This window comes from Acanthopagrus latus, chromosome 21, assembly GCF_904848185.1.
Source record: "Acanthopagrus latus isolate v.2019 chromosome 21, fAcaLat1.1, whole genome shotgun sequence".
NCBI classification, from domain to species: domain Eukaryota; kingdom Metazoa; phylum Chordata; class Actinopteri; order Spariformes; family Sparidae; genus Acanthopagrus; species Acanthopagrus latus.
In genome coordinates, this window is record NC_051059.1 from 7,973,420 (window position 1) to 7,998,392 (window position 24,973).

General features: G+C 42.8%; 3 protein-coding genes across 9 annotated transcripts; 2 read left to right on the top strand and 1 right to left on the bottom strand.

The window, feature by feature from the left end:
- Positions 1-367: 367 nt before the first annotated feature.
- Positions 368-5,358, top strand: tada1 (transcriptional adaptor 1). The gene is made up of 8 exons (XM_037082903.1): positions 368-520; positions 1,089-1,180; positions 1,286-1,351; positions 1,884-1,978; positions 2,159-2,371; positions 2,748-2,899; positions 3,102-3,258; positions 3,992-5,358. Exons 1-8 carry the CDS (start codon positions 438-440, stop codon positions 4,142-4,144), a joined length of 1,011 nt encoding a protein of 336 aa, XP_036938798.1. The 5' UTR covers positions 368-437; the 3' UTR covers positions 4,145-5,358.
- fggy (FGGY carbohydrate kinase domain containing) lies at positions 4,810-24,877 on the top strand. 7 transcript variants are annotated; one of them, XM_037082894.1, is made up of 16 exons: positions 4,810-4,939; positions 13,894-14,087; positions 15,454-15,565; positions 16,035-16,186; positions 16,424-16,512; positions 16,710-16,825; positions 17,613-17,741; positions 19,068-19,171; positions 19,539-19,646; positions 20,412-20,473; positions 20,846-21,008; positions 22,130-22,204; positions 22,353-22,473; positions 22,653-22,747; positions 23,802-23,863; positions 24,370-24,877. In XM_037082894.1, the coding sequence occupies exons 2-16, from the start codon at positions 13,905-13,907 to the stop codon at positions 24,449-24,451; spliced, it is 1,653 nt and encodes a 550-aa protein (XP_036938789.1). In that variant the 5' UTR covers positions 4,810-4,939; positions 13,894-13,904; the 3' UTR covers positions 24,452-24,877. The 7 variants fall into 7 exon arrangements, with proteins under 7 accessions (XP_036938789.1, XP_036938788.1, XP_036938790.1 ...); XM_037082893.1 differs by lacking the exon at positions 4,810-4,939 and adding an exon at positions 13,227-13,543; XM_037082895.1 differs by lacking the exon at positions 4,810-4,939 and adding an exon at positions 15,754-15,862 and having other exon boundaries at positions 14,058-14,087.
- On the bottom strand, positions 6,541-8,741 carry LOC119010619 (transcription factor AP-1-like). Its single transcript, XM_037082902.1, has one exon. The coding sequence runs from the start codon at positions 8,361-8,363 to the stop codon at positions 7,350-7,352; it is 1,014 nt and encodes a 337-aa protein (XP_036938797.1). The 5' UTR covers positions 8,364-8,741; the 3' UTR covers positions 6,541-7,349.
- Positions 24,878-24,973: the final 96 nt, after the last annotated feature.

Sequence of the window (24,973 nt, forward strand, 5' to 3'; positions counted from 1 at the left end):
TAAACATTTCACACTCGGTGCTCTGACGCTGAAAAAGGAAAGATAAACCAGTGATATTCTTTAATAAGACATCTCGAAATAGATCCAACCAAAATTTGAAAGCATACTTGTATATATACGGGTATCCACATGACTTGTATCTGTGTGAAATTGCATGAATGTGTCGTCTGGAAAAATAAAAACATTGTTTGGGTTTAACAGCGCCCTCTAGCTATTATTTAATCTATCATTTGGTTTTAAATGTATTCTCTAACTGAATACGTATTATTTAAGTATTGTCATGTTGATATAGCGATGGCATTGATATCCATCTTATAATCACTGCATTAAGTCATATTCATTCATTTTTAACTAAAACTAACTCGCTACAATAAAGTTCCGACACAAAAAAAGGAGAAATAACTTGTCGCCGGATGATGACGTCACTGTAGGACTTCATGAACGCCATGGCAGCTCATGCTAGCGAGCTTGAGATTGCAAAGAAGAACTTGACTGACGCGATTGGCGATAATGTCAAGCAGTGAGTAACATGCTGTTCGCGTGTTTCTTCTGTTTGCGGTGTTGATTTTCTTCTCTATTTCTCGGTTTGCCGCCGAAATGCACAGTAATTCTTCTGTTAGCTAGCTACGTGCATATTAGCAGCTTGCTAGCACACAAGCTAATGTTTGAGGCGTCCGTCGTTCGCAACGGTTTTCAATCAGCTAGTATTTATTCAGTTATTCGGTATTTGTAATGTGCTTCCGAGATGACACGAAACAAACTGCAAACCCGACGTATTAACATTTTATCAACGAATTTCAACAGCTGACCAAAGCTACATAAATTTGAACATGTTGGTCGGTTTGTGTGAAAATATTTCTGTAGCTTGTGTTAATGTCAAGTTGATGGAAACAGATGTGAGATTAAAAAAAAAAAAAAAAAAGGAAAACTTTACTTAAACGGGTTCTTGTTTTAGCAGTTTATGCTCTTTAAAACTTTCATTAAAATACAATGTACATTTAGACTTGTTTGTGAAATGAACAGAGTTGTATATGCACAGGGAGGTTTGTCCTGTACCCATGTTTCCTGTGTGTTGTCTCTCTGTGCAGTTACTGGGCAAACCTGAAGCTGTGGTTCAAACAGAAGATCAGCAAGGAGGAGTTTGACATTGAGGCTCGTCGCCTGTTGGCACAGGAGAATGGTTAGTGAGCAAGAATAAACACTTGTTGTTGTTTAAGCCTAAAAAATGTGTTCTACCTTGAAAAACTGTCGCTCATTTTCTGTTTCCCTCCTTCCTCGTCTGCAGTCCACGTTCACAATGATTTCCTCCTGGCCATTCTCACACGCTGCCAGATCATCGTCTCCACACCAGGTATGGATGTAACTTATTTTCTGTGACACTGCATATGAGTTGATGTTCAATCTATGTTTTGATAATTCTTGCAGTTCCTTAAACTGCAGTACATACTAAGGTGTATTTGTTACATTGATTTTATTGTCCCATGAATACAATAAGGATTTGATTCAAGAACTGGTTCCAAATTGTTCAAGCTACACGTCGACTTGGATGGAACAAAGCAGTTGCAGAAAACTGATCAGTAATCGATTTGGGAATTGAGAATCTCCATCTCCATCTCTAGTATTGGAGCAGGACTATTTTCAGATATACGTAACACAATTACATTTAATCTTAAATGTAATTTAGAATTGTGTATGTGACAAAGCACAAGTACAGTGCCTGTGATCAATGACTTAAATGAGCACTGACTCTATTTAAGCATGTGTTTAATTTCTCATGATCCAGCTAGAGATTTTCTATTATGAATGTTCTTATTTGTCTTTATGTCCCATCTCCATTTTTGTTTCTTCAATTCATTCTGTTATGTTCTTTTATCGTCCACTAGAGGGCGCTGGGCCATTACAGTGGCAAGCTGGTTCTGCATCAAAGCCTGGCAAACCAAAGGGGAAGAAGAAATGTTCCTCCAGACAGAAATTTGATGCAAGTATTTTTTCTGACATTCAACCCAGGAGAGGCTTTGTACATTTAGGTTAACAGCAGCTCTGCTGACATTTTAAAATAAACCAGTTGCCTAACTATTGAGATGTTAGTGCCCCGTAAGTAATCACCAACTGAAACAGTCATCATTTGGATATTTACATGTCTTGTTTGCACCCTCAGCATCGTTTCCAGCCCCAGAACCCTCTGAGCGCTGCCCAACCTTTCAGCCCGCGGGAGGTGGGAGGTGAGGAGGAGGAGCTGCGTCTCAGCGCCCACACTCTGCTGCTGCCCACACGGGGCCAGCTGGAGGCCCGCATGATGGTGACGGCCTTTGAGCTGGGCCTGGATAACATCACAGACGATGCCGTCAGCAGCATGATCTATGCTGTTGAGGTTTGTAGCAATTTTCCATCAGTGTTGACTAGAGTTGCGTTTATTTATTCACGCCAAAGTCACAGATGACAAATTTGTCTCAAAGGGATTTACTTACTCTCTATGTGGTGTATGTTGCCCTCTATCAGAGTATGACAATATGACAAACTTACACAAACTTCACACAGAGGAAAAAGTAAACTGACACGCTCGCTCTCTCTCTCTCTGTCTCCCAACACTGATGTGTACTACATCCTCACAGGGAAATTACTCAACAAAATGGTGGTTCTAACTTTTCACTGGCAATCTGCAATTTAACATCTACACAGAGTTTGACTGACAGCCTGTTACCATGGAGATCGAGCCTTGCTTGACTTACTGTCCTGATTTATTTCAGCACCACTTAAAAGACGTCCTGACTGCTGTAATCACCCGGAGGAAGGCGTATCGTTTACGAGATGGTCACTTCCCGTATGCCTTTGGCAGTGATGTCACACCGCAGCCTTATCTGAAGAACAGCCTCGCTGCTTATCACAGTGTTACAGAATGGTATGGACTACTGTGATACCTCCCAGTAGCTGATAATCACTGCACATGGTTAATATAAAAGAAATGAGTTGAGGTAGACATTGATACTGTTGCTGCTCAGTCTGGACAGTCAATCATTGATTCTTTGCTGTCATTAAAGGGAAGTAGTAACACTGATGATATTTTTCAGTCCATAATGATATTCACATTGTCTTTCTCTCAGTCCCCCTCCAAGTGCTTCCCTCCCTGCTGGCCCAGCACCTCAGGTGTCGCCTGATGAAGCAGAACAACAAGCTGTTCACTTATTGGCCTGTTCTGCTGACATGCTCCCCGCACCCCTCCCTCCGATCAGCATATTTGATCTCCTGGAGGCTTTACAGGTGAGAGAAATGTACTCATGTATCTTTCCCGTCCCAGGACTTTTAACATATCCCATCAATTTAAAAAAAAAAAAGCAGGTCAGGCCCATTTCTCAAGTGCAGTCATACACTCGTGACTGCATTGTGCCACCATGGTCAGATTTGGTGAACAAGCTGTGACCTTGTAAAACCCATGTGACATTATGTGCTTTGGAATTGGCACATAAGAGTTTTTCTCTTCTGTTAGAAGAAAACAGGCTATTTGAGCTTTTTATGAAGTTGTAACAGGCAAGTCTTTCCATTCAGCAGCCATTTCGGCAAAGGCCCAGGTCAAGTATTAGAGCCATAACTTTGCTTGAAATAGTCACCAGGCCATAACAACTACATGTGTAGAATCACCAGCAATCAATACATAAAATACACCTAAAGAATTTTGTGACTCTGCCCCAAAATAATAATAATGTTGAAAAAGCTCCTCCCCTGCCGCCCAGGTTATACTTGCTACTACACAATGTTTCACCTCACTAGCTTCTGTAATGGCTCATTAGAGTGCTGTGACATGACGCTGTCAGCTGATCACTTGAACAAATGAGAGTAATATTTTTATGAGTCACATTGTTGAACTGTGCTTTTGGACCTGTATGTTTGCTCTGTGTAACAGAATTTGCTCACATGAGTCCATCTGGACTCCCATCACTAATCCAAAATAGGTTTAAATGGTTGAATGTCTTTCTGAAACGTGTGTGTGCTTTAGGTTCACCGCGGTGTAATGCCCTCCCACACGATGTATGCCCTGAACATGGAGCGCATCCTGTCCCGGCTCTGGCACCCCAGCCATGAAGAACTAGAGCAGGACCACGTACACCGGCAGCGCCTCTCTGCAAAAGACGGCGTGCTCGTCAGCTGAGACCCACTGACACAGGACCGAATATAAACAGTGGAAACCATCAGGAACTAAATGCAAAAATAAACCCCGCATGGAATTGGATGGGGAACAATGTGTCCAGTGTGTGAGTGGAGCGGGATGAAACTAAGCAGTTGGACAGTGGACACAGAGTGGGCAGTGCACTCCAGCCACCAGCCAATAGCTGGCAAATTAGCACTGTAGCTGTTTTATTGGCGTCTGTTCCATCAACCACTTTGGCAGTCAACACACAATAATTTGGAACTTCTGTTATCAAGTGAGAATCTGATTTGGTGGTAAAATATTGAAAGTTTTGGGGATATATCAGCAGCTCGTGAGCTCTGGACAGGAAAATAATGCACTGTGTTAATGTTTAAGCGTATCATGTTTGTGGGTAAGGCGCTTGTTCAGGTTGTCGAGTATCGGAAAAAACATGCTAAGTATACAGATGTCGGTATCTGATCCTGTAGCAGTGTGTACATGACCAGGTCACAGCATATTTAAACAGTCTTTAAAGGCGCTGCACGTTACACACAGGTGTTTTCATTTAATCTGATTAGGCCTCGTCTCAGGTGAAAGTTCAGCGTCGATGGAAATGTCCCGCCTTTTACAGGTGCAGCAGAAATGTCAATCAGTAACTCTGGTCTAATCAGGCTGTAAGTGAAGACACCTGTGTGGCTTTACCGCGGCTGTGCAGGCTCTTTAAAATCTGCCCCACAGCTGCCTCGTGTGTCACCAAACCCCTCATAAATACATCTCAACATTCTCTCCATAGTGTTCCAGTCTGCTTTAAAGCCAGTGAGTACCCGTCAGTGTTGGTGGTCCACAATGTGTGTACAAATGAAGCTGAATTTTTAATGTCCCGGTGCACTTGAATATCTGTTTGCCATGTATGTGTGCAGCATCTGATTCAGGTTGAAATATGTATAGATTTATACCTTTTTGTTTTTTCTACACAAAACATGTTTGTAATTTATATCACAGACAGTAGTTGAGAGAATAAATAACTTGTTTTTGTACATGCTGTTCACTAGCCTGCAGGTTGGGAATAACTCTTCAAGGTTATATACTACCAGAAAATAGGGTAAAATATTGAAGTAATGTCACCATGATGCTTCCCCAGTAAATGACTTGGATCAAGAGAGGTTTTTTTTTTGTATGACAGCTTTTCTGAAATGTGATGTCTTGATGTGAAAATGAGGCATTGTCTTGTTTAATGTGCACTAAATTTGCAGCCAATTCCAGAACAGAATGGTAAATGTCGGATAGAGCCAGGTTCAAAATGCTTGTTTCATTCAGATTTAAAGAATTTTACAGTGGGAATTTTGGACAACCAGAAAATATTGTCAACAGCCATTTTAAAAAAAAAAAAAAAAGTATTGTTTTGTTTTCAACTGAATTAGTCTATGAATGACATGAACAAACCCATCTGTAATGACCCTCAGAATACAGATGGGAATGAAAGTGGATATATTTTTTTTTATTTTTATTTTTTTTAGTTGAAATTGTTCCAAGAAAAATGAACTAGACTTATCAACAGAATGTGAAGATATAGCCGTTTCTACATGATGTATTGAGTTTGTACTTAGATTTAGATATCTACTAACTGGCTAGTCCTGGCCCATCCCGGTCTAAAGCTCCTTTTTGTTCTCGGGGTTGACCCGAACACTCCTGATGCCCCAAGTTCCTGGTGGGACCACTAGATGCACGGCTAACTGAGCTAACCGGCTAACTGAGCTAACCAGCTAACGGCTGCTGCACTTGGCTGTTACTCTGGTAACATGCTGACCTCATATTTGATTAGGGTATGACAACAACAGCTGGCTATTTTCCTACATATACTGCACCTTTAAGATAGTTATTTATATTACATATTATGATTTATGTTTGAATATGAACAAAGCCCCTAATTTGCATAATGAACCGAGCATAAATCTGAGTTAAAATAATATTTATTTCCCACAAGTGTGAAGTAAGAAGTGAATGCTCCCCAAATGCTGAGACGTGGTGTTTCCACCTGTAGTGTCCGCCCTCGATCAAAACATTTCCTTTGTCCCTCGACACACTCCTGACGTGTGTAAACAGATCTGCCTGTGCCTCATAGGCTTCTTCCAGGAGTCGCCAGCTGTAGTGGGAAGACGGTGATTCACACACACACACGCCCGTCCCAGTGCGCATTGGAGGGCCTCCTCGCCATATATGGAAGCGTGCGCCTCACTTCCGACACCTCTCCGTCCAATGGGCGGCCGCGCAGCCTCACCGACCATTACAAGCGCCCCGCACGCACGCACGCACTGCGCCGGTGACTCAGTGTCCCGTCCGCCCCTGCTCCTCCAATTACAAACACTCGGAGTAACGAGCTGTGACATTATTCACAAAAAGGTACAAAACACATCAACACGTGTCCAACATTTTTTTTTATTATTATTATTTTATTTTTTGTCGTATTTACAGTTCGGAAGTGCTCAAAAATACAGCGTACAAATATTACAAAGTGTTATTTCAGGTCTAACATTAGTTACACCTATTATCACAAACTTGTATGAACAGAAGGGTTAAGAAAGTAAGGCAGGTTCTGTCAGTAAACGCTACACACACACCTAGAAGAGTCCCTTGCGTAAAAAGGTGTGAAACTTGTATTTATTTATTTAATGTTAGTGTTACTCTGTACATACTGTATAGTCGCTGGTGGGATGCTCAGTGCTTGACTCAAGTCTATACGCATGAACTGCTAACTGACGTGGTGAGAAGACGGGCCTGTGTTTCTGTCCGTCTGCAATCCGATCCCCGCACAGGCTCCGACTGTCCTGGCTACGTGAGAGTTACTTAAAAAAAAAAAAAAGATCTGACCGTGCTGCCTTAGCGCAACAGAAATTTAATGTCGTGGTTTCTGAATGGAAAGACAGAAAAAAAAGTGCCTGAAATATCTAACAAGTCCCGTCAGAGGCATGTTTGGAGCGGGTGCCCCCCTCTCTGAGCTGCGCGCAACAACTTTCCCAGTCTCCTGCTCTTTTGTCTGCACACATTCGGTGGATGCAGCCTGAGCGGATAATTTGGTGGAAAAATGAAATGAGACACATGGACTCTCTCTCCCCCCACCTCCCTCCCCACACCGCCAAGCTGAACAAGCCCACTGTAAGCTGCATTTTGGTCCCCAAGAAATCGTCCCTTGGTTTCTCTCCCCCCCTTCCTCCTCCTCCTCGGCAGTCTAGAAAGCTTGGAGCTGCTGCGTCAAAATGAGCTGGCAGCCGCTGTTAACGTGGTCCATGACCTTTTGCTTGAGCAGAGCCAGCTCGTCCCGGAGGACGTTGGCAGAGGAAACCAGCTCCGTGTTTTGGCTCTTCAGGTTTTTGACCCTGTCCTCCAGCCGGGAGATCCTCTCCAGCTTCCTTTTCCGGCATTTGGACGCGGCCACTCTGTTCCTCATGCGCTTCCTCTCCGCTTTGATGCGCTCCTGGTTCTCCATGTCGATGGGGGAGAGCGGCGGGGTGTCGCCGGACATCTCGGGCACCGTCTGCGGCTCCTCCTTGAGCGCGTGTAGCCGCGAGTGCTGCGCCGCCGCCGCCAGCTGCTGCTGCTGCTCCATGTGGTTGTGGGACGGCTGCTGGGCGGATGGGTAGGTCATGGCCGGGTGCCTCTCGCTGGCAGGTGCAGACACGGAGACCACGCCTCGGCCGAAAGAGCCCAAGTTTGTGTACTCCGGCGGCTCGGCGCGCACCGTGCAGCTGTAGGGGATCCCGCCGCTCTCGGACGCGGCGGAGCCGGCTGCCATGCTGGTGGTCGCGCCGGCCTGCGCGTCGGGGTGGACGGCGGGTCCCTGCTGGTGGTAGTGCAGCTCGGCCAGTGCCCTCACGAAGCCCTCTGCGAACCCCTCCTGCTCGTCGGTGATGTTCTTGGGACAGACGAACTGGGTCGGGGTGGGAGTCGTCAGCCCGTTGCACGACTGGATGATCAGCCTCTCCAGCTCAGGCGAGGCCAGCTTCAGCAAGCCCACGTCCGGGGACGTGAGGATGTCCAGCGCCTTGGAGCTCAGCTGGGGTTTGAAGTTCTTCGGGTCGTTTAGGTTCAGGGTCATGGTCTGTTTGAGGGTTTTTGGGTTGAACCCGTACACTGTCGTCCCGTCATGCTGGGAGTTGGAAGCAGCCACGGCTTCGTCGTAGAAGGTCGCTTCCATTTTCCTGGACATAAAGTTTTTATCACCTTGAGGGACGTCTATTCTCATTAAAAAAAAAAAACCAAAAAAAAAACAAAGGGGGGGAAAAAAGAGTCCCAGGTCGACAGTCTACATGCGTCCCGTGCCTCGCTGTCTCTCGGGCTGTCTTGCGGTAGAGTCCGCCTATTGTTGAAGTTCAACTCACTTGACAACTTCGCGTCCTGAGAAAACTTTTTCTCTTGTGATCCTCGCGATCGTCACAGCACAGACCGGACTCCCCCCCGCGGCCGCCGAGACTCTCCGTTCCCACACCTGAAGTGTCCGCCGCGAGCTCTCCTCCTCCGCCAAAAACACAGAAACACAGTCCGAATAGGGGATAATACTTTCTATCACTTCCAACGTGGAGACGAACTTTATCCACCTCTAAGCTGCAGCTCTACTGAAAATAACAATGATGTCATTTCTACGGCCCCCGATTGGCTGAAGATGATTTGGAAGGCGGGGTATGTCTAATGACATGCAGGTTGCTCTGACAACTGGCCATATCCCCGCCCCCTCCCGCGATGGCTTATGGGATTAGGTAATGCAGACAGTGGAGCAATGTACTCTGGGATTACGTAGTGTTTTTGAATATTTAGTTACCCGCTCAATTATTAGTTACCCATCCTGAGGTGAGGGACGGCCTCGCCGCTCCGCCGTGATTAGCGCACTGACACACGATCGATATTCTCTCACCGAGACGTTTGTGATCGGCAGCGTTTGCGCTCACAGGATGGTGAAGTTTCACAGATTCAAACCCATTCGAGTGATGACCTCATTATCAAAACGCAGACGCGTGAGATCTTCACCGCCTCTTTAAAAGAAGATGTTAACAGTTCAGATCAGAGGGGTGAGCGCTGGTGGAGCAGTCAAAGACACAAGAGAGAGAGAGGATGAGGTCACACACCTGCACCAGGAGCTTCTGCTTTGTTGTGAGGAACACAACATGTGAAAATTGTCTTTTTTTTTTTTACAACCGTTTTTTTTCTTGGTCGTGGCAGAGAGAGGAAGAGGATTCGTACGGGAAATAGCCTGTGATTTACACGCAGGGCCAAAGTGAGAAATATAAAGGAAGAGAAGCTACACAGAGATGAGCAGACAAACAGCTGCCGTTATGTACAGACACAAGTGGATATGAAAATATATGCATTTAGGGCCAACACACAGGTCAAATTGTGACTATAAACTCGAATGATCAGGTTGAGGGATACTTGTCACTGGAAGAGGAACAATTAATTAACATTATTTAATATGTCTAAGCAATAAACTTGGATTTCTTACTGTCCTGAATTTAAATTTGATTGCAGATCCCAATATATTTGTTCAAATTTCATCTGATTAAAACAGGAGTGGCTCCAACAACCAAAATGTATATAGTTGTATGCCTGTATTGTTTGTATGATGATATCATTGCTTATTATAATTGTAATTTCCACCTTTTTCTGTTCTATAACGATAGATTTTCTGTCTTTTATTTTACTGCATATGTTTATCAGAATCAGAAATGCTTCATCGATCCACGAGGGGAAATTGGTACATTACAGTTGCTCCTTCTGAAATGGAAATGTCAAACTGTAGAGAGATTCTGATCAGACACAAACAGAAGACAATAAGAGATAAGAGTAAGGACAGAAATATAAAGACAAATAAGACATAAAATATACAAAAAATAACTTACAATTAATAATGATACAAAATATATATGTGAATATTATAACAAAAAATACTGTAAACTATAAGTGATAAATATACTTGCATATGTGTTTACATTTACAACTAGAATAGCTACTAGAAATACACATGTTAGATGTCTACATGTGCCTATAGTACGCCACTGTAACCAGGAATACATGCTAACTGATGTGGTGAGAACAGTCGAACGTGCACCAGACTGAAAGAAAACTGGTGGACTAAAATATTGGGCAGCCAGCAATATAAGCAGTATAAAATAAATATTACATGGAGATGATATAAATACACATATGTGTATGCATGTACATAGGGCTGGGAAATACAGCCCTAAAATAACAATGCAATATTTGTTCAGGCTGCAACGTGACACAGTATATATCTATATTACTATTAATATTTTGAAGTCTCCATGTTATCCCTTCAAGGGTATTTACCAAATACTGTGAAATAACAAAATTGTTGCCTGTTACAGAATATCACTACAGCAATATGATACTGATAAGATACTCAGCCCAACATATACACACAGTATATATTTACAATAGACACACATATTCATATGTGTATCTATACATATATACATACACAGTCAATACATATAAACTCCTAAATACTAAGTACATAAGTGTCAAAAGCACAAGTAAAAGTAAATAATACTTATATTAACACATATGCATGTACTGTATACTACAGGTGGAATGATTATTATTATTATTATTATTATTATTATTATTATTATTATTATTATTATTATCGAATTGTTTTAATGTGCTACTGGTTCTGATGTGCCATGCAACTTACTAGTAACTGAAGTTATCAAATACATGTAGTGGAGTAAACAGTACAATATTTTTCTTTCCAAAACGTAGTAGAGTGGAAGTGTTAAGTGGTAATGTGAATACTGAAGTAAAGTCCAAGTACCTGAAACTAGTACCTATGTTGCCAACGCTCCTCAGGTTTATGTGCATAGTTACATTCCATCACCGATTATAAATGTATACCTTTTAGGATGAATAAAGTTCTGTCTCATCAGCTTTAGTCTAAATGTCCAGAATGTTAAACTGTTCTCATGTGTAATATGGACAGACGCCAGAGCTGAGCGGACACATGGAAGTAAATACAGTGCGCTGATAAATGAACTTGATCTAAGTTTGTGGGACTGTTTAAGTCAAATGGAAATCACACTTTGGAGGAGTGATATTCATTATATTCTGTGGATTCATTTCTACAAATCTAGGCCTTTTAGGTGAATGTGAAGCTGCTCTGGTGGTTTGAGGGCTGTGTACAGCTGCAGCGGTCCGGTCTGTCTGGCCTCCCCCATTGTATTATTCAACATGTTCTCCTCAAGCCAACTATAAATAAGTTAACAGCCCCAGACAGCCTGGGAGAACCAGAGCTGCCTGAGGTCAACACTCTCGAGATGACATGTTGTCCTCGCAACACGGCCCTGCAACACCCATTTGGAAGTATTTGACACCCTGAAGTGGAAATCCAGCGCTGGAATGCTTTAGTTTGTGTCTAATACCACCGCGGTGACAAAGGCGAGCAGGGCCCCAGCGTTTTTGCTGTCTTTCATTCTTTCCTCTTCCAGTGTTCAGACAACTTTCTGAGCCTCGTCGCCCTCTGCCTGTACACCTGTGTTCAGCCGCACCAGAGGACTGTTTTCCTCTCTCGCAACTACCGCTGCGCCCTGGCCGCGCTTCCTGTTTCTCTGTCAGCTTTTCCCCTCCGCTGTCCTGACGGGGGTCGCTTTTTAGATAACAGGGCTCCTTCCTCCTCCCTGCCCTGGCCAGCTGTTTCCACTGCGTGAAGTGTTCTAATCAGGAGCTCGGTCCTGCCTGCCTCCCAACAGGCCCGCTGTTGTTGTCCAGAGGTGGGACCGCCCAGGGTCCGTGCAAACACTCCCCCTTTTCGTGGAAGCAAAACACAGAGGAAGACTACATATGCATGTGTTGATGTATCAACAGAGAAAAGTTTTGATTACCTTCAGGCATTTACCAGAGGGATGGACACACACACACACACACACACACACACACACACACACACACACACACACACACACACACACACACACACACACACACACACACACACACACACACACACACACACACACACAGAGCAGTGAGGGAGAGACGGATGAGATTTCAAACACTGTCCGCGCAGTGTTTGTTGAAGACCATCTGTTTCTTCCTGTCGTGCTGCTCGGTTTTTCCTCTGCGCTCCATCTCTGCTGATCATTCCTGGTCCAAACACGCTGATCACAGTCAGCCCCACTTCCTTTAGACAGCTGCTGATCTCCTCTAAGAAATGAACACAATGGAGTGAAGAGACTGACGAGACGAGAGAAGACCGACAGGTCAGAAGTCTCTGATGGCAGGTTGCCGTCTCACGCAGCTTCATTTCGCAGCTGTTCCACCTCACTGCTGTTACATAGCATCATCTATTTCAGTAAACTGTGTCTATATTCATTCAACTTCAATACAGTGATCTGTAATTGATGTACATCTTTTTTTTTCTTTTTTTTTTTACAGAGGAAATTTCATCATTACTACAAAGCATAATAACAGTAACCATGACTCTTAGTCTTGGCAGCTCTGGAGCCCTGCATGCTGATTAATAACATGACTTTCTGTAACCCTTAAATGGAGCAGAGTCACTGTTCGTCGCGTCAGCTACACCAGTGCTTCAATGACAAGTCAAAATGTCTGCTGTGGAAACACCTTGATGACTGAATAAAGAATGGATAATAACAGACATGCAGTCCTATATGTTGGTTCACTGTGTGCTTTGTTGGTTGTCCTTTTTTTGTGGCTATAAATTGAAACGACAAGAACTTTGCAATAGTGGTGAATCCCGAAGCCTCATCTCGTAGAAAACAAGTTTAAAAACAAGCCCTCATTATACAAGTTTGATTATGCTCGCGTGGGGGATTACTTTATGTTGTATTTTAGGGCTGAAATTAACATAATTTCCAATATAGTACATGTCATTAGGCAGTAAACACAGGGTTATTTAGGGCCCATGGGGATATGGGGCCCCTGCTGTGCTATCTGTTCCCCCAGGACTCTTTGATCCAGCCTAGAATATTCCTACATGATAGTTTTGTTTAAAGTCTTTATAAAAGTGGAGCATGTTTCTGTCAGGACTAAGTTTACAGAGACACACACGCTTTGACATAACACTCCAATCTCCCACAACAATGCCTGCGTGTGAAGATTTGGGCTGATTTCGTGTTGCGGTGTGTTTGTGTCCGTGGCCCAGCAGTCCTCGAAGAGCATGGACTCTTAAAAGATGCGAAGATACCGAAGGAATGTCAGAGAGACGGTCTAAAGTGACCCATTCATGGTCCGACTTGTTCTGCGTCGGGCTTCTAGTCCCTCCGTTGAAACGTTCGACTTCGCCCTTTTTGGCCTCTTTCGCGCTCCGTCGCAGCCACAGTCTTTAGCTCAAAGTACGCTCACAGAAACTCAAAAGTGATGATTTGTCCGCTCTAAAAAGATTCTGACCCGCCGGTAAGTTCGGATATATGGTTCTGGTAGATTTGCAAGATGTCCTCTCGGTGTTGATAAGGTCTGCTGTGTGCTTTTGAGCTGTTTTTTTTTTTTCCTGGTCAAATCTCGTGCGGGGGATCTTTATCTCTCCCGTTGTGTTGAGATGTTCGGCTGTGGATGAACTGTGTCTGATGAGGCAGATAATGATTACCAGTCATATAAAAAAACATGTATAAAATGGTTTATATGCGTGTACGTGCGTTAATGTCTGTTAATCTATTTCGAAACAGTCTATTACATATCGACAGTGACAGTGTAGCCTGGTTAATAATCAACCCTCGGACCCTCTGCTCCCCCTCCTGTGCGTTCAGCCCGTCTCCTCATGGCGGAGGTCTACTATGTAGGAGTGGACGTGGGCACTGCCAGTGTGAGGGCAGCACTGGTGACCAGGGCCGGTCTGCTGCAGAGCACTGCAGAGGAGCCCATCAGCATCTGGGAGCCTCAGGCCGACCACTACGTCCAGTCCTCCGCAGAGATCTGGGAGAAGTGCTGCTCAGTTGTAAAGGTACTTAACAGTGATCTCAAAGCAGTGTGTGGTCCCAGCCTTCTATTAACACACACCAGATGATACCCCATCACAGACATGTTCCAAGTGTATGTAAACACGGCAGAAATGTGGGTGTTGTGGCATTATTCTTCCATACTTCTGAATTGTGACTGTTTATTTTTAGCTTGCCTTCCCAGGGAGGGACTTAAACTGCTGGACGCTTAAACGATGTCAACAGTTTGTCCAGAAGCTAATTTGTTTAGCCAATATTTCAACTGTATATTTTACTCCTAGCTAACCATCTCAACTGTTGCCCATTAGCTGTGTTCAACTTATATTTCATCTGTTTATTCATTACTCTTGGCTCACAATTTAAAGGTTTTTTTTTATCCATTACTTTTAGATATTATCCCAGAAGCTAATAGGTTTAGCCAATATCTCAACCTTATCTTTTTATCTTAACAATTTCAGTTTCTTATTTCTTTCTTTAAGATGACTATTTCACTAGTTAAAGTTATAACTTCAGCTATTATTTTTATCTTTTGCTAATATATCAGTTTTTATTCTTTACATTTAGTTAGCCAGTATTTCGCTACCCATTGCTTAGCTAACTAATATTTCAATTGCTTATTCAGTACTCTTAAGCTAATGCTAATTATTCATTTACTTTTCCATTTTTCTGTGTCTTTCGTACTATATCTAACCAAAATATGTATAACACAACATAACATTATATCTGCTATTAAGAGCTTATACTATATTTTTAGTGTAATTATTCCAGCTGTTTGCTAATTATGGCCAATTACTTTTAGCTTTTTCAACTTTGTTTTCATTATATTAGCTTATATCTTGACATAACTGATTCATAATTATTCATACTAAATCAGTTTTTACTTTTCTTCTTTCTTGTCGAAAGAGTAAAATCTCTCCCCTATTTTTTTTTTTTTAACTTGTGTGCTAACATGCTAACTCCAATGCATTCTCAGTGGCAGCAGAGATCTTTTGAGACAACAGCGGCCTCAGGTTGGTGGGAGGCGTTCACCGTACAGTCAGTCTGTCGCTTGCTTACTGGTTTTTGTGACGGTAAACTTCAGCATCACACTATTCTATTTTTGTTGTGTATTTTCCTGCTGAAGTCAAAATGGACAACACAATGGCAACTGTAACTGTAATGGTTCTCTCTGGGGTTTAACACCTGGTTAGGATTTACTGACGTAAATGACGTCTGTGTGAAAATCACAGTGGCAATGTAATCATGCCAGTGTGACACACACGCAGTGCCTGTTAATGTATTCGTACACACCTTCGTACAATCGCTCCACAGACACGTGTGTAAAAGCTCTGACCCAATGGGATTTTTCTGGCTTGGTTTGATCTGTTCCAGAGGGTCACCCAACATGTGGAGAGGAGTCAGGTACGAGGGATCGGCTTTGACGCCACTTGCTCTCTAGTGGTTTTGGACCAAAGCTTCCAGCCCGTGCCAGTCAGTCAGGATGGTAAGTCAGTCGCAAAGTACACGTTATTGGTTGTTTGGTGATTACGTTTTTGAAATCCTAAATGGAAAATGTTCAGGTTGTAAAATTTTACTAGAGTGGATTTTTCCAGAGGGCTTTGTTGGGTTGTTGTAGTCTAATGTAATGGGATACGTTATTGATCCCTGAGGCTAAACTCCCCTCCTCCACAGCCAGGTCAGAGGTCAGGGTCAGCTACAGTGCAGCACCCTGGGAGATGGAGGTGGTAGGAGCTCATGTTGTTTTCAATCAAGCAAGGTGGACACAGGGGTCAGGACCCAGGTACTCAAGTTAAATAACTAATTATATATTGTGTAGATGTCGCATTTCTACCAGGGCAGATTTATTAATCTTCTCTTAGTAAAGCAGTTTTGATCTTAGAATTGCACTCGGGGTCTTAAGACATTGCAGTGTCTGCTACTTGGCGTATTTTGTTTACATTTTGCCTCCCCAGGCGACCGACAGAGGAACGTGGTGATGTGGATGGACCACCGTGCCGAAGAGCAGGCCGCTTGTATTACAAACGCCGGCCACAGGGTCCTGAACAGGGTGGGAGGGGTCATGTCACCAGAGATGCAACCCCCTAAGCTGCTCTGGCTCAAAGAGGTGAGAGGTGAGCCGGGTCACCACAGGAGCACTGATCTCTATATGTTTTGTTGTCTGTATTGGCCGGTCAGCATGTGCCGGATGTTGTGTTAGAAGTCTTCTCAGCCTTACACACCTCTTGGTTTGTTGTTAGGGTCTCTGTCAGTACATGTACGTTCTGTTATCCCTCACATAAGCACTCATTTCCCCTGTCTTTACTTTTTTTTTAAAAATATACATGTATTTTCTCTCTACCAGAATCTAAAAGAAAGCTGCTGGAACAAAGCTGCACACTTCTTTGACCTTCCAGACTTCTTGTCTTGGAAAGCAACGGGTTCTTTGACACGGTGAGCTTTGTTTAACCGTGATCACCGGGACTGTGTGAGGAGGGGTAATTCCCAGAAATGTAGTCTTATCATGGACAAACTGTTTCTGAAACTGTGGCCTTCAGTAACTGTTTATGCGACATCGTGCTGTGCTTGATATACATTATGTACTTGATATGTTGTGAAACATGTTACAATGCTATTCTGCAATGTCACAGATCTTTATGTACTCTGGTTTGTAAATGGACGTATTGCCCTCCAGAGGGATGGGACGCCAGTTTCTGGATTAGCATTGGACTGGAGGATCTTCTGGAAAACAACTACTCCAAAATAGGTACAAGACATTTACAAGATACTTAAAGTGAAACTCTTGCCAAAATGCAACCTAGGCTTTTTTTGCGAATGTACATGAGTCAAACCTTCGTGTAAAAGCATAATTGCGGCGAAAGAGGCACTTTTAAGATTGACCGTATTTTCGTTTTCGGCTCAAATCATTTTCATTTGGGAGTGCATGGGGCACTTTTACAATAGCATCAAAATCTCTATTTCTAAAACACTTAGAAGGCTCGACACAACATGAAACTTTGCTCGTAGTATCACCAGGGTCTCCACACATGAACACGAGCATTGAGAATATTGTTTGTGCACACAGAGTTTACTAAAAAAGTTTTTGAACAACTCACCTTAGCAGTAGCTTCTTCCTCTAGCCGTCGTCACGGCCGACCAGACGTGCTCGGGGATCGACACGTCTGGGTAGAGTGCATGTGGTTCAGCTGAGCTATGTATAGAGACCTGGTGATACTGCGAGCAAAGTTTCATGTTGTATCGAGCCTTCTTAGTGTTTTAATATAGCGTATTTAAAATAGCGATTTTGATGCTATAGCTAAAGTGCCCCATGCACTCCCATTGAAAATGAGTTTGAGCCGAAAACGAAAGTAAATCTTAGTGCCTCTTTCGTCGTAATTATGCTTTTACACGAAGGTTTGACTCATTCACAAAGAAAGGCCTCGGTTGCATTTTGGCGAGAGTTTGACTTTAACAAATGTTGCTTAGAAACTTCAGAACGTTCATGTTATGACACCTCATCTGTAAAAGAAGCTGTGCTGTTTTCCCACATCCAGGCAGTGTGACGTGTCCCCCGGGGAGCCCGCTGGGAGACGGCCTCACCCGGGAGGCGGCAGCAGATTTGGGTTTGGATCCAGGAACTGCAGTTGGTGCTTCCCTCATCGATGCTCACGCTGGAGGCCTCGGTATTACAGCATTAATGTGTTTTTTGAGCCAGAGTTATTCTGCCAAGTACATTGTTTCTTTCAAAGGTGCACTAGGTACAGTCACTTTGCAGTTTCCACACGACAACTTTTAAAATCATAATACATGAAATGTTTCATCGGTAAGACACCAAAGGGAGAAGAGATGTGGTTGATTTAATGTTTACGTCTAAAGTAATATTTTCTTCGGCCCAAATACAAAGCTTAGCATTACTGTGGTGCCAGAGAAGGTCAGGGGCTCATTGAACACAACATTTCAGTCTCAGCGGAAATGTAAATATGAACAGCATGTCTAAAAATGTCGACCTCAGGCATGGCCCCGAAGGCAGCAAATGAATGTTACTAAAAGCATTCTCCGAGGTAACTGACAGTGTCATTTCATTGTCATTTTTAGATGTTCTTTTTCACAGATTAGTTGACCTGATTTTGACCTGATTGTGGTGTTAAAAGGACAGGCCAGGTGTTCACCAAGATTGAGAAATTTCTCAGCACCCTGAGCCAGAAGTTGTAGTTGTTTGCTAATTATAGATAATTTGCTCATAAAAAAAATACCACCCAACCACATCGACACCCTGAGACACAAAAATCTTTCCTAGTTTAGCATTAATAACATCCTTTATTTTCAGGATTTGCTATTTAGCCGTTTTTGCCTTGTCAGATAGCTATCAGCAGTCACAGGGTACATGGGGGGTGGGTGAAGTATGAGAAATGTCCCTGACAAGAACTGATGCATGAGCCCACCAAAGCTCTCCCGGCGTTAATATTTTGGGCAACAAACAGGTGCCTGTTTTAGAAGTGACTTATTAATGCTGCTGTATACTGTATCTGTGAGCACCTTTTTTTAGCTTCAGGGCAGCAGCAGCAGATCTGTCCTCTGGTTCAGGCATCCTGACCATCTGGTTTTGTTCTTGGAGACAAACTGCTCGTGAACCTTCACCTCCGGCCCCTGGCTGCGACCTCTGCCCATCACACATTGTTGCGCCGGTCAGAGGTTAAAACGCTCTGCACTTTTAGTTGTCGTTCATGTCACAGTGATGTACACCAGCTCTGGACGAACCTTCCAGCTCAAACTGAAACCAGCTTGACAAACATTATTCCAGCGGTTAGTGTCACTGCTGAATCTCATGTGAAGGTTAGAGAAGCACATCAGAAGGATTTAAAGCATTTGATCCACAAATCATTGCCATCGGTCCCTGACAGTCATTAGCTCAGTACTATGTAACACCAAAAAACAGTGCAGTGTTTTCTACCCTGCAAAATAAAAATGCTGATGTTGATCAAATCTTATTAAAATCTGTAATTTACCAGGTGTGATCGGTGCAGACGTCAGAGGCTTTCACTTGCCCTGTGAGGACCAGCCAATCACCACGCGCATGGCGATGATCTGTGGGACATCAACCTGTCACATGGCAGTGGGTGGTTTACGTTTCCTGTTGTACACTTTAGGGGAGTTTTAGGTTAAGCGGATTTCGCTCTTTTGTGCTAAAAGATGGATGTTGTGTGAGCTCCTGATACAAAACTTCCTGCAATGAATTACATGCTCATCACCTCTACTGTATTAACCGAGACACCTCTTAGGGGATTGAAACATAGCTAACACTTAGACGCAGCTGTGCAGTCGATTGAAGTAGTCTCCTGAATGATCTCTCCCCTTAGTTCAATGACAGGGCAACAGTAACTTCTAATGGTGAAGCTTATTGTGCCACCCCATTTCTCCTGGTTAATGTGATATACGGCGCTAACTAAGGCGTCACATTTTTTTACCTCCATCCGCGACAGATTAGCGAACAGGCTCTGTTTGTGCCCGGAGTGTGGGGGCCCTGCCTGTCTGCCATGGTGCCCGGCATGTGGCTCAACGAGGGAGGACAGAGTGCGACAGGAAGGCTGGTGAGTCGGCTATCGAGCTCTTCAGATGGCTGTGTGCAAGTAGGCCAGAGCTGTAATGATTATTTCATTAACAGATTGAAAGAAAGTGAGTTTCCAACTGTTTGAGATCTAGTTGATAATGTATTAATCAGCCATATTTTAAGCAAAAATGTCAAACATTTGCAGCTTTTTTGTAATTTGTGATAGTACATAAAGAGTCTTTGACTTTGTTGGTTGGATAAAGCAACTTGAGGACGTGATGCTGCGGCTCTGTTGGGTTAAAATACGTTTGATTTGTTTCAGTATGCTCTGGTTACATTTGATTGTTTTTTTTGTTTTTTTTATGGAATTAGATGATAGATGAATAATGAGATATAAAAGAGGCCCAATAACAAAACCATTTCATTACAGTCAATTCAGCTTTTTGCCTAATTGAGAAGTAAATGATTGACAAGTTGACAAACAACTAACAGGCAGTTAAACACACTTTCTTGTTTCTGGCTTGTCATATGTGAATTTGAACTGATTTTATGCTTTTTTTTTCTGTTTTGCATCCATGTAAATTTAATACCAGTTGACAGAATGGGTTATTTTATTACATCACTTCATACTACAGTACCTTTACATGGAAATTAGTCAAATAGTTTTAACAATTTTTGTAGATGCAGATTTGTGTTTTGCCAATAATTGGACATAATTTATTATGAAAACATTCAGCAGTTATGTCAGCAGCTGCATTATCTATAATCCTCCCTGTTTTAATAATTTCTCTCTGTACTCCCTCAGATCGACCACGTGGTAAAGGGCCATGCTGCATACGCCCAGCTCCAGGAACGGGCACGTCAGAGGTCAGCTGATGCATGTAGTGCTGCACTTCCCAAAAACTGTTTTTCGCACAGATGTCCTCCCTGTTCAGCTGATGATTAATAATGTTCAGTAAGCTTTTGGAAGAGTACGTGCTTATTGAGGTTGCGTGTGCAACCAACTATTCTGTGGAGGTTACAAATAAAGTTGTTTGTTTAATTGTTTGATTTTCGTTACATTTACTAAGATTTTATCAAAAATGCCCGGCTATGTTGTTAATGTTTTACTGGAACGTGCTATTAGTGACGCCTGTGCTTTTTCCTGCTATGACATCGTAAATGTCTTATGAGAAAATGTGTACAGGATGTTATTTCATCAGACTGGGCTCTTCATTTGCATGCTGTCATTGTTCCCAGTCTTCCTTTCACCGGCGGGAACATCTACAGCTACCTGAACAGCCACCTGAGTTCAATGGTTAATGATGGTTCCGCTGTGGACCTGCTGGGCTCCAGTCTGCATGTCTGGCCGGACTTCCACGGGAACAGGTCGCCCCTGGCTGACCCCACCTTGAAGGGCATGGTGAGGGAACATGATTCGAAGCCTCAACTGATAAGATTGCATATTATTTGTTTTAAGATTGCTTACCGCTATAACCTAGAGAAGTGAAGTGGTCTTTTAGACCCTCTAACTTTTAAGTATATCAAATATATGGTTGATTTGAGTTATTTCTTAGTACTTATTAGTAATATTAATAATGATAATAATAACAATCATAATAGGTCAGGTACATAAATAATGTGAATTGACTTGTATGCTTCCAAAGAAAGTGCTTGTTGACTATTATGACTTACTTTACTCAACATATTGGTGAATGAGCGGGGAGACGATTAGCCTAGCTTAGCATAGAACCTGGAAGGGGGGGACAGTTAGCCGAGCTATACCACTGTCCTCTAAAACCTAGAGATGCAGGATATGTTTTGTTTTTAGCCGATACCCAATGATTACCTACGTCTCATGGCGGATATCGATAAGATAACCAATAGTTAAAAAAATGTTTTAGAAGTTCTTAACCTGTGCTCTCGTTCTTCTTCACAAAGTGTTGTTTCTTGACTTCATTTGACTTGTTGATAAGTGGGCTTATTAGATTTGTTTTATTTTGGACAGAGACTTCTGTCTGTTGCCCTCTGCCTCCACTTGCTAAACTAAGTTAAGATTTCTTTATCTTGGAAACAACCAGAATAACTGTATTTTACAAAATGCTAAACTACTGTAGTAAACAAAACCAATTCATAATGCATTTAGCCTGCAGCTAATTGATGCAGCATTAGAGTCAGGCCCAGGGTCAGTTCTTATTGCATATCAAAATATCAAATATCAAATCATTTCAGATCTTTCAGTTTTGTATTATTGCACTGGCAGCAGTTCTTACTAACCTCATCAGTGCCAAGAGGAGTCAGTTAAAATGAAGGTGCGTCACTGTTTAAGACCAAAGTTGAACCACTGAATTGATTTCTGTGCTCAGAAAGCAAATTATTGTTGTGCCATTCCAGTTCCAGGAAGCCAGAGAGCAGAGAATCTGATGAATATTGTTTTCATCTGAATCACTGATGATTTAAGATACCAGATCCTCCATGGGAGGTGACTCGTACGATTCAGCCCTTGAGACACTTATGAATGAATGATTCATTACTGTTTTGCAGATGATCGGACTATCACTCTCCCAAACCTTGGATGACTTGGCCCTGCTCTATCTGGCCACTGTGCAAGCCCTTGCTGTGAGTCTGCTGTGTTTTATTTGTCTCAGAGTCTCAAATGACTTCCTCTGAGTCTCCGTCTGACATCCTAGTACCTTTTGGTGCAAATGACGGTTGCTTTTGTTTACTTGTAAGCTGATTCCTCTTGCGTCATCTTCTCTGGTTTCAGCTTGGTACGCTTCATATTCTGGACGCGATGAGAGAAGCAGGACATGACATCAGAACCCTCTTCCTTTGTGGCGGGTTGAGCAAAAACGCCCTGTTCGTACAGATTCACGCCAACGCTACAGGTATACAATACTTACAACGGATGGTTGTAATGACGGTTTGATTTCACCCAAAAATGAAATAATGCTGACGGGAAGCTTAAAGTTTCTGATAAACCACACACATTGTTACGAAACACCGTTGTTTAACAGTATCTCCCGTGGGGGCCAGTTTAACTTTTTCCATTATTGTTCTTTTTCAGGATTGCCTGTGGTGTTGCCTGACCAGATGGAGGCTGTGCTGATAGGAGCAGCAGTCCTGGGTGCATGTGCATCACAAGATTACAGCAGTATACAGGTAGAGTGACACACATACGGTATGTAAACTAGGTCATGAAGCTGGTAGTGGCTCAGACAAAAAAAACGCATTATGTAGTGATTCTGGGGTTGAAATTGCCCCTTTCAAACACACGTTCTTAAGGAGCTCTCAGTATTCGTACTATGTGAACACGATTACAGCTGCTCATGGTGTCACATGATGGCAATGTAGATCAGCGTCTTCAATCAGACTGCCCCATCTTGTTAATTCCTTCTTTTTTCCAAACCACACACCTCTCGTTTGTAAAGCAGGCTTACTGTCTAAAGTCCCAAGCTGATTGCAAAATGATAATAATGATGATAATAAACTCAAAGCCTCCCATCTGAGCCACAGAAGACATTCTACATTTGCTGCCACAGGCCGAGTAGTGCTCCTCGTGAAGAGAGAGCTTAGTAAAACTGGTGGCATGCCCCTTTAAACAAACTCTATTTTGCAACCTATTTAGCATTTCGCAATCCAAACATCTTGTTTTATAGTCCAATGAAACTTACCTCAAAAACTTTATAGGCCATAGGCACACAGCACAGAGCTTATAATCGCTGACTCAATGCCTCCATCTGCTGGTGGGAACCAACACACAGTAATTACAAAGTGTGTGGCTCTGACTGCTTCAGTCTCAATGCATTTAAAGACATAAAGCGATGATTAATCTCTTGCTGGGTCGAGCTCTCATCCCTTGGGGTCTGAGCACCAGAGCTCGTAGCACAAGCGAGCGGCAAGCCTTTAATCCCGATCTACTAAAAATAAGACGTTATTGTTTGGACTAGGCTGCACCTGTCAACCCATTTTCAGCCGTAACTACAGCCGGCAGTTGTTGTGTCTGATCCTCTGGGCTGCACACAGTCAACTGGCTGGATTTTGAAGGTTTAGACAGCAGAGAGGCCCCGCGCTGCATTAGTCATAAAGACAGCCACGCCGAAACCGCTGCACTTGGCTTGTGTTAATACCTTAAGTAGGTCACCGCAGGCCTGAAACTGAATGTGCGTTACATGATTTATGAAATGATATTTGTCTTTGCAATCTATGTTTTTAGGAGGCGATGGAGAAAATGGCAAAAGTGGGGAAAGTTGTTCAGCCTGACCGTGAACTCCAGAGGTGAGAGGAACTGAATTTAATTTTAAACATTTGGTGAAGGTTAATAGGAATAGTAACATGGATGGATTAGATATATGATAGTTTAACATCAGAACTGTTTTTAGAATGTAATCTCAACCCTTTTTTTAAAAAATGTGCAATTAAGCATTTATTTTTTACTTCTAATGCGTACAGAGGTCCAAAGATATCACACGAATAGCTATAAAGCATTTGATGAATCCATGTCTAATTGTAGAATCACAATACAGGTACATGATCCAAATACAAATTAATGTATTAATTGATACATAATTAGACTAAATTACATTTTGGGTGGTTATTAAAAGAGGAATTATAAAAGAAATTTGGAACCACCATTTCCAACAATAAACTGGTTTGCTTGAGATCACGGCTCTGTTATTGGAGAGCATCATGAAGTCAGCATGTTATTACAATTGAAAGTGAAATGTGCAGCACTGTGCATCAGTTTGGGTCTCAATTTCCTGCATTTTTAATGCTTTTTGCAGCTTCTATGAGAGAAAGTACAAGGTGTTCCTGCGACTGTTCGCCCACCAGAGGGAGTACCAGGCCATCATGAACCAGAGATGACGGCCTGCTGGACCCGACTCTCTCTGACGTAATAGTGATGACGAATCCACACACTGGAAACAAGACCACAGGTCTTAGCCGTGCTGCCTTTTCCTGTTATTGATAATGGTCAGGTTTTTAAATCTTCTCAGTTACTTGAAGGAAAACAGCTCCCTGAGGAGTGATTGTCTCTCAGGCGGTGAAGCTGGTTCTGAGCATATGACTGCTGGCACAGATAAGACTTCAAACCACCTAACAGAGCGTCCCGCGGCTGCTTGTCTCGTAGATCCACTGCTGCTCTTCTCAAATTGAAATCATTATGCAGGAGTGAATGTGGGGACATTAACAGATTTCGGGGATTGACCTGCTCGTGGCACGTCAGCTCCATCCAAAGTCAAACAGCACTGTCAACATCATATGTGCTCCTAATAAATAATTAAAATAAAAGAATGGTGCTCATGCCTTTTACTGTCACTGCAGCTTAACGTGTTTTCATATATAATTTAACCCGCTGCAACTCAGTAGTGACATTCGTACATTTTT

Coding starts and splice junctions, on each gene's coding strand:
- tada1 (XM_037082903.1), top strand. CDS start 438: ATGAACGCCATGGCAGCTCATGCTAGCGAGCTTGAGATTGCAAAGAAG. Junction 1,181..1,285: donor CCTGTTGGCACAGGAGAATG/GTTAGTGAGCAA, acceptor CCTCGTCTGCAG/TCCACGTTCACAATGATTTC. Junction 2,900..3,101: donor TATCACAGTGTTACAGAATG/GTATGGACTACT, acceptor TCTTTCTCTCAG/TCCCCCTCCAAGTGCTTCCC.
- LOC119010619 (XM_037082902.1), bottom strand. CDS start 8,363: ATGAGAATAGACGTCCCTCAAGGTGATAAAAACTTTATGTCCAGGAAA.
- fggy (XM_037082894.1), top strand. CDS start 13,905: ATGGCGGAGGTCTACTATGTAGGAGTGGACGTGGGCACTGCCAGTGTG. Junction 16,513..16,709: donor GCAACGGGTTCTTTGACACG/GTGAGCTTTGTT, acceptor GCAATGTCACAG/ATCTTTATGTACTCTGGTTT. Junction 22,205..22,352: donor CCACTGTGCAAGCCCTTGCT/GTGAGTCTGCTG, acceptor CTCTGGTTTCAG/CTTGGTACGCTTCATATTCT.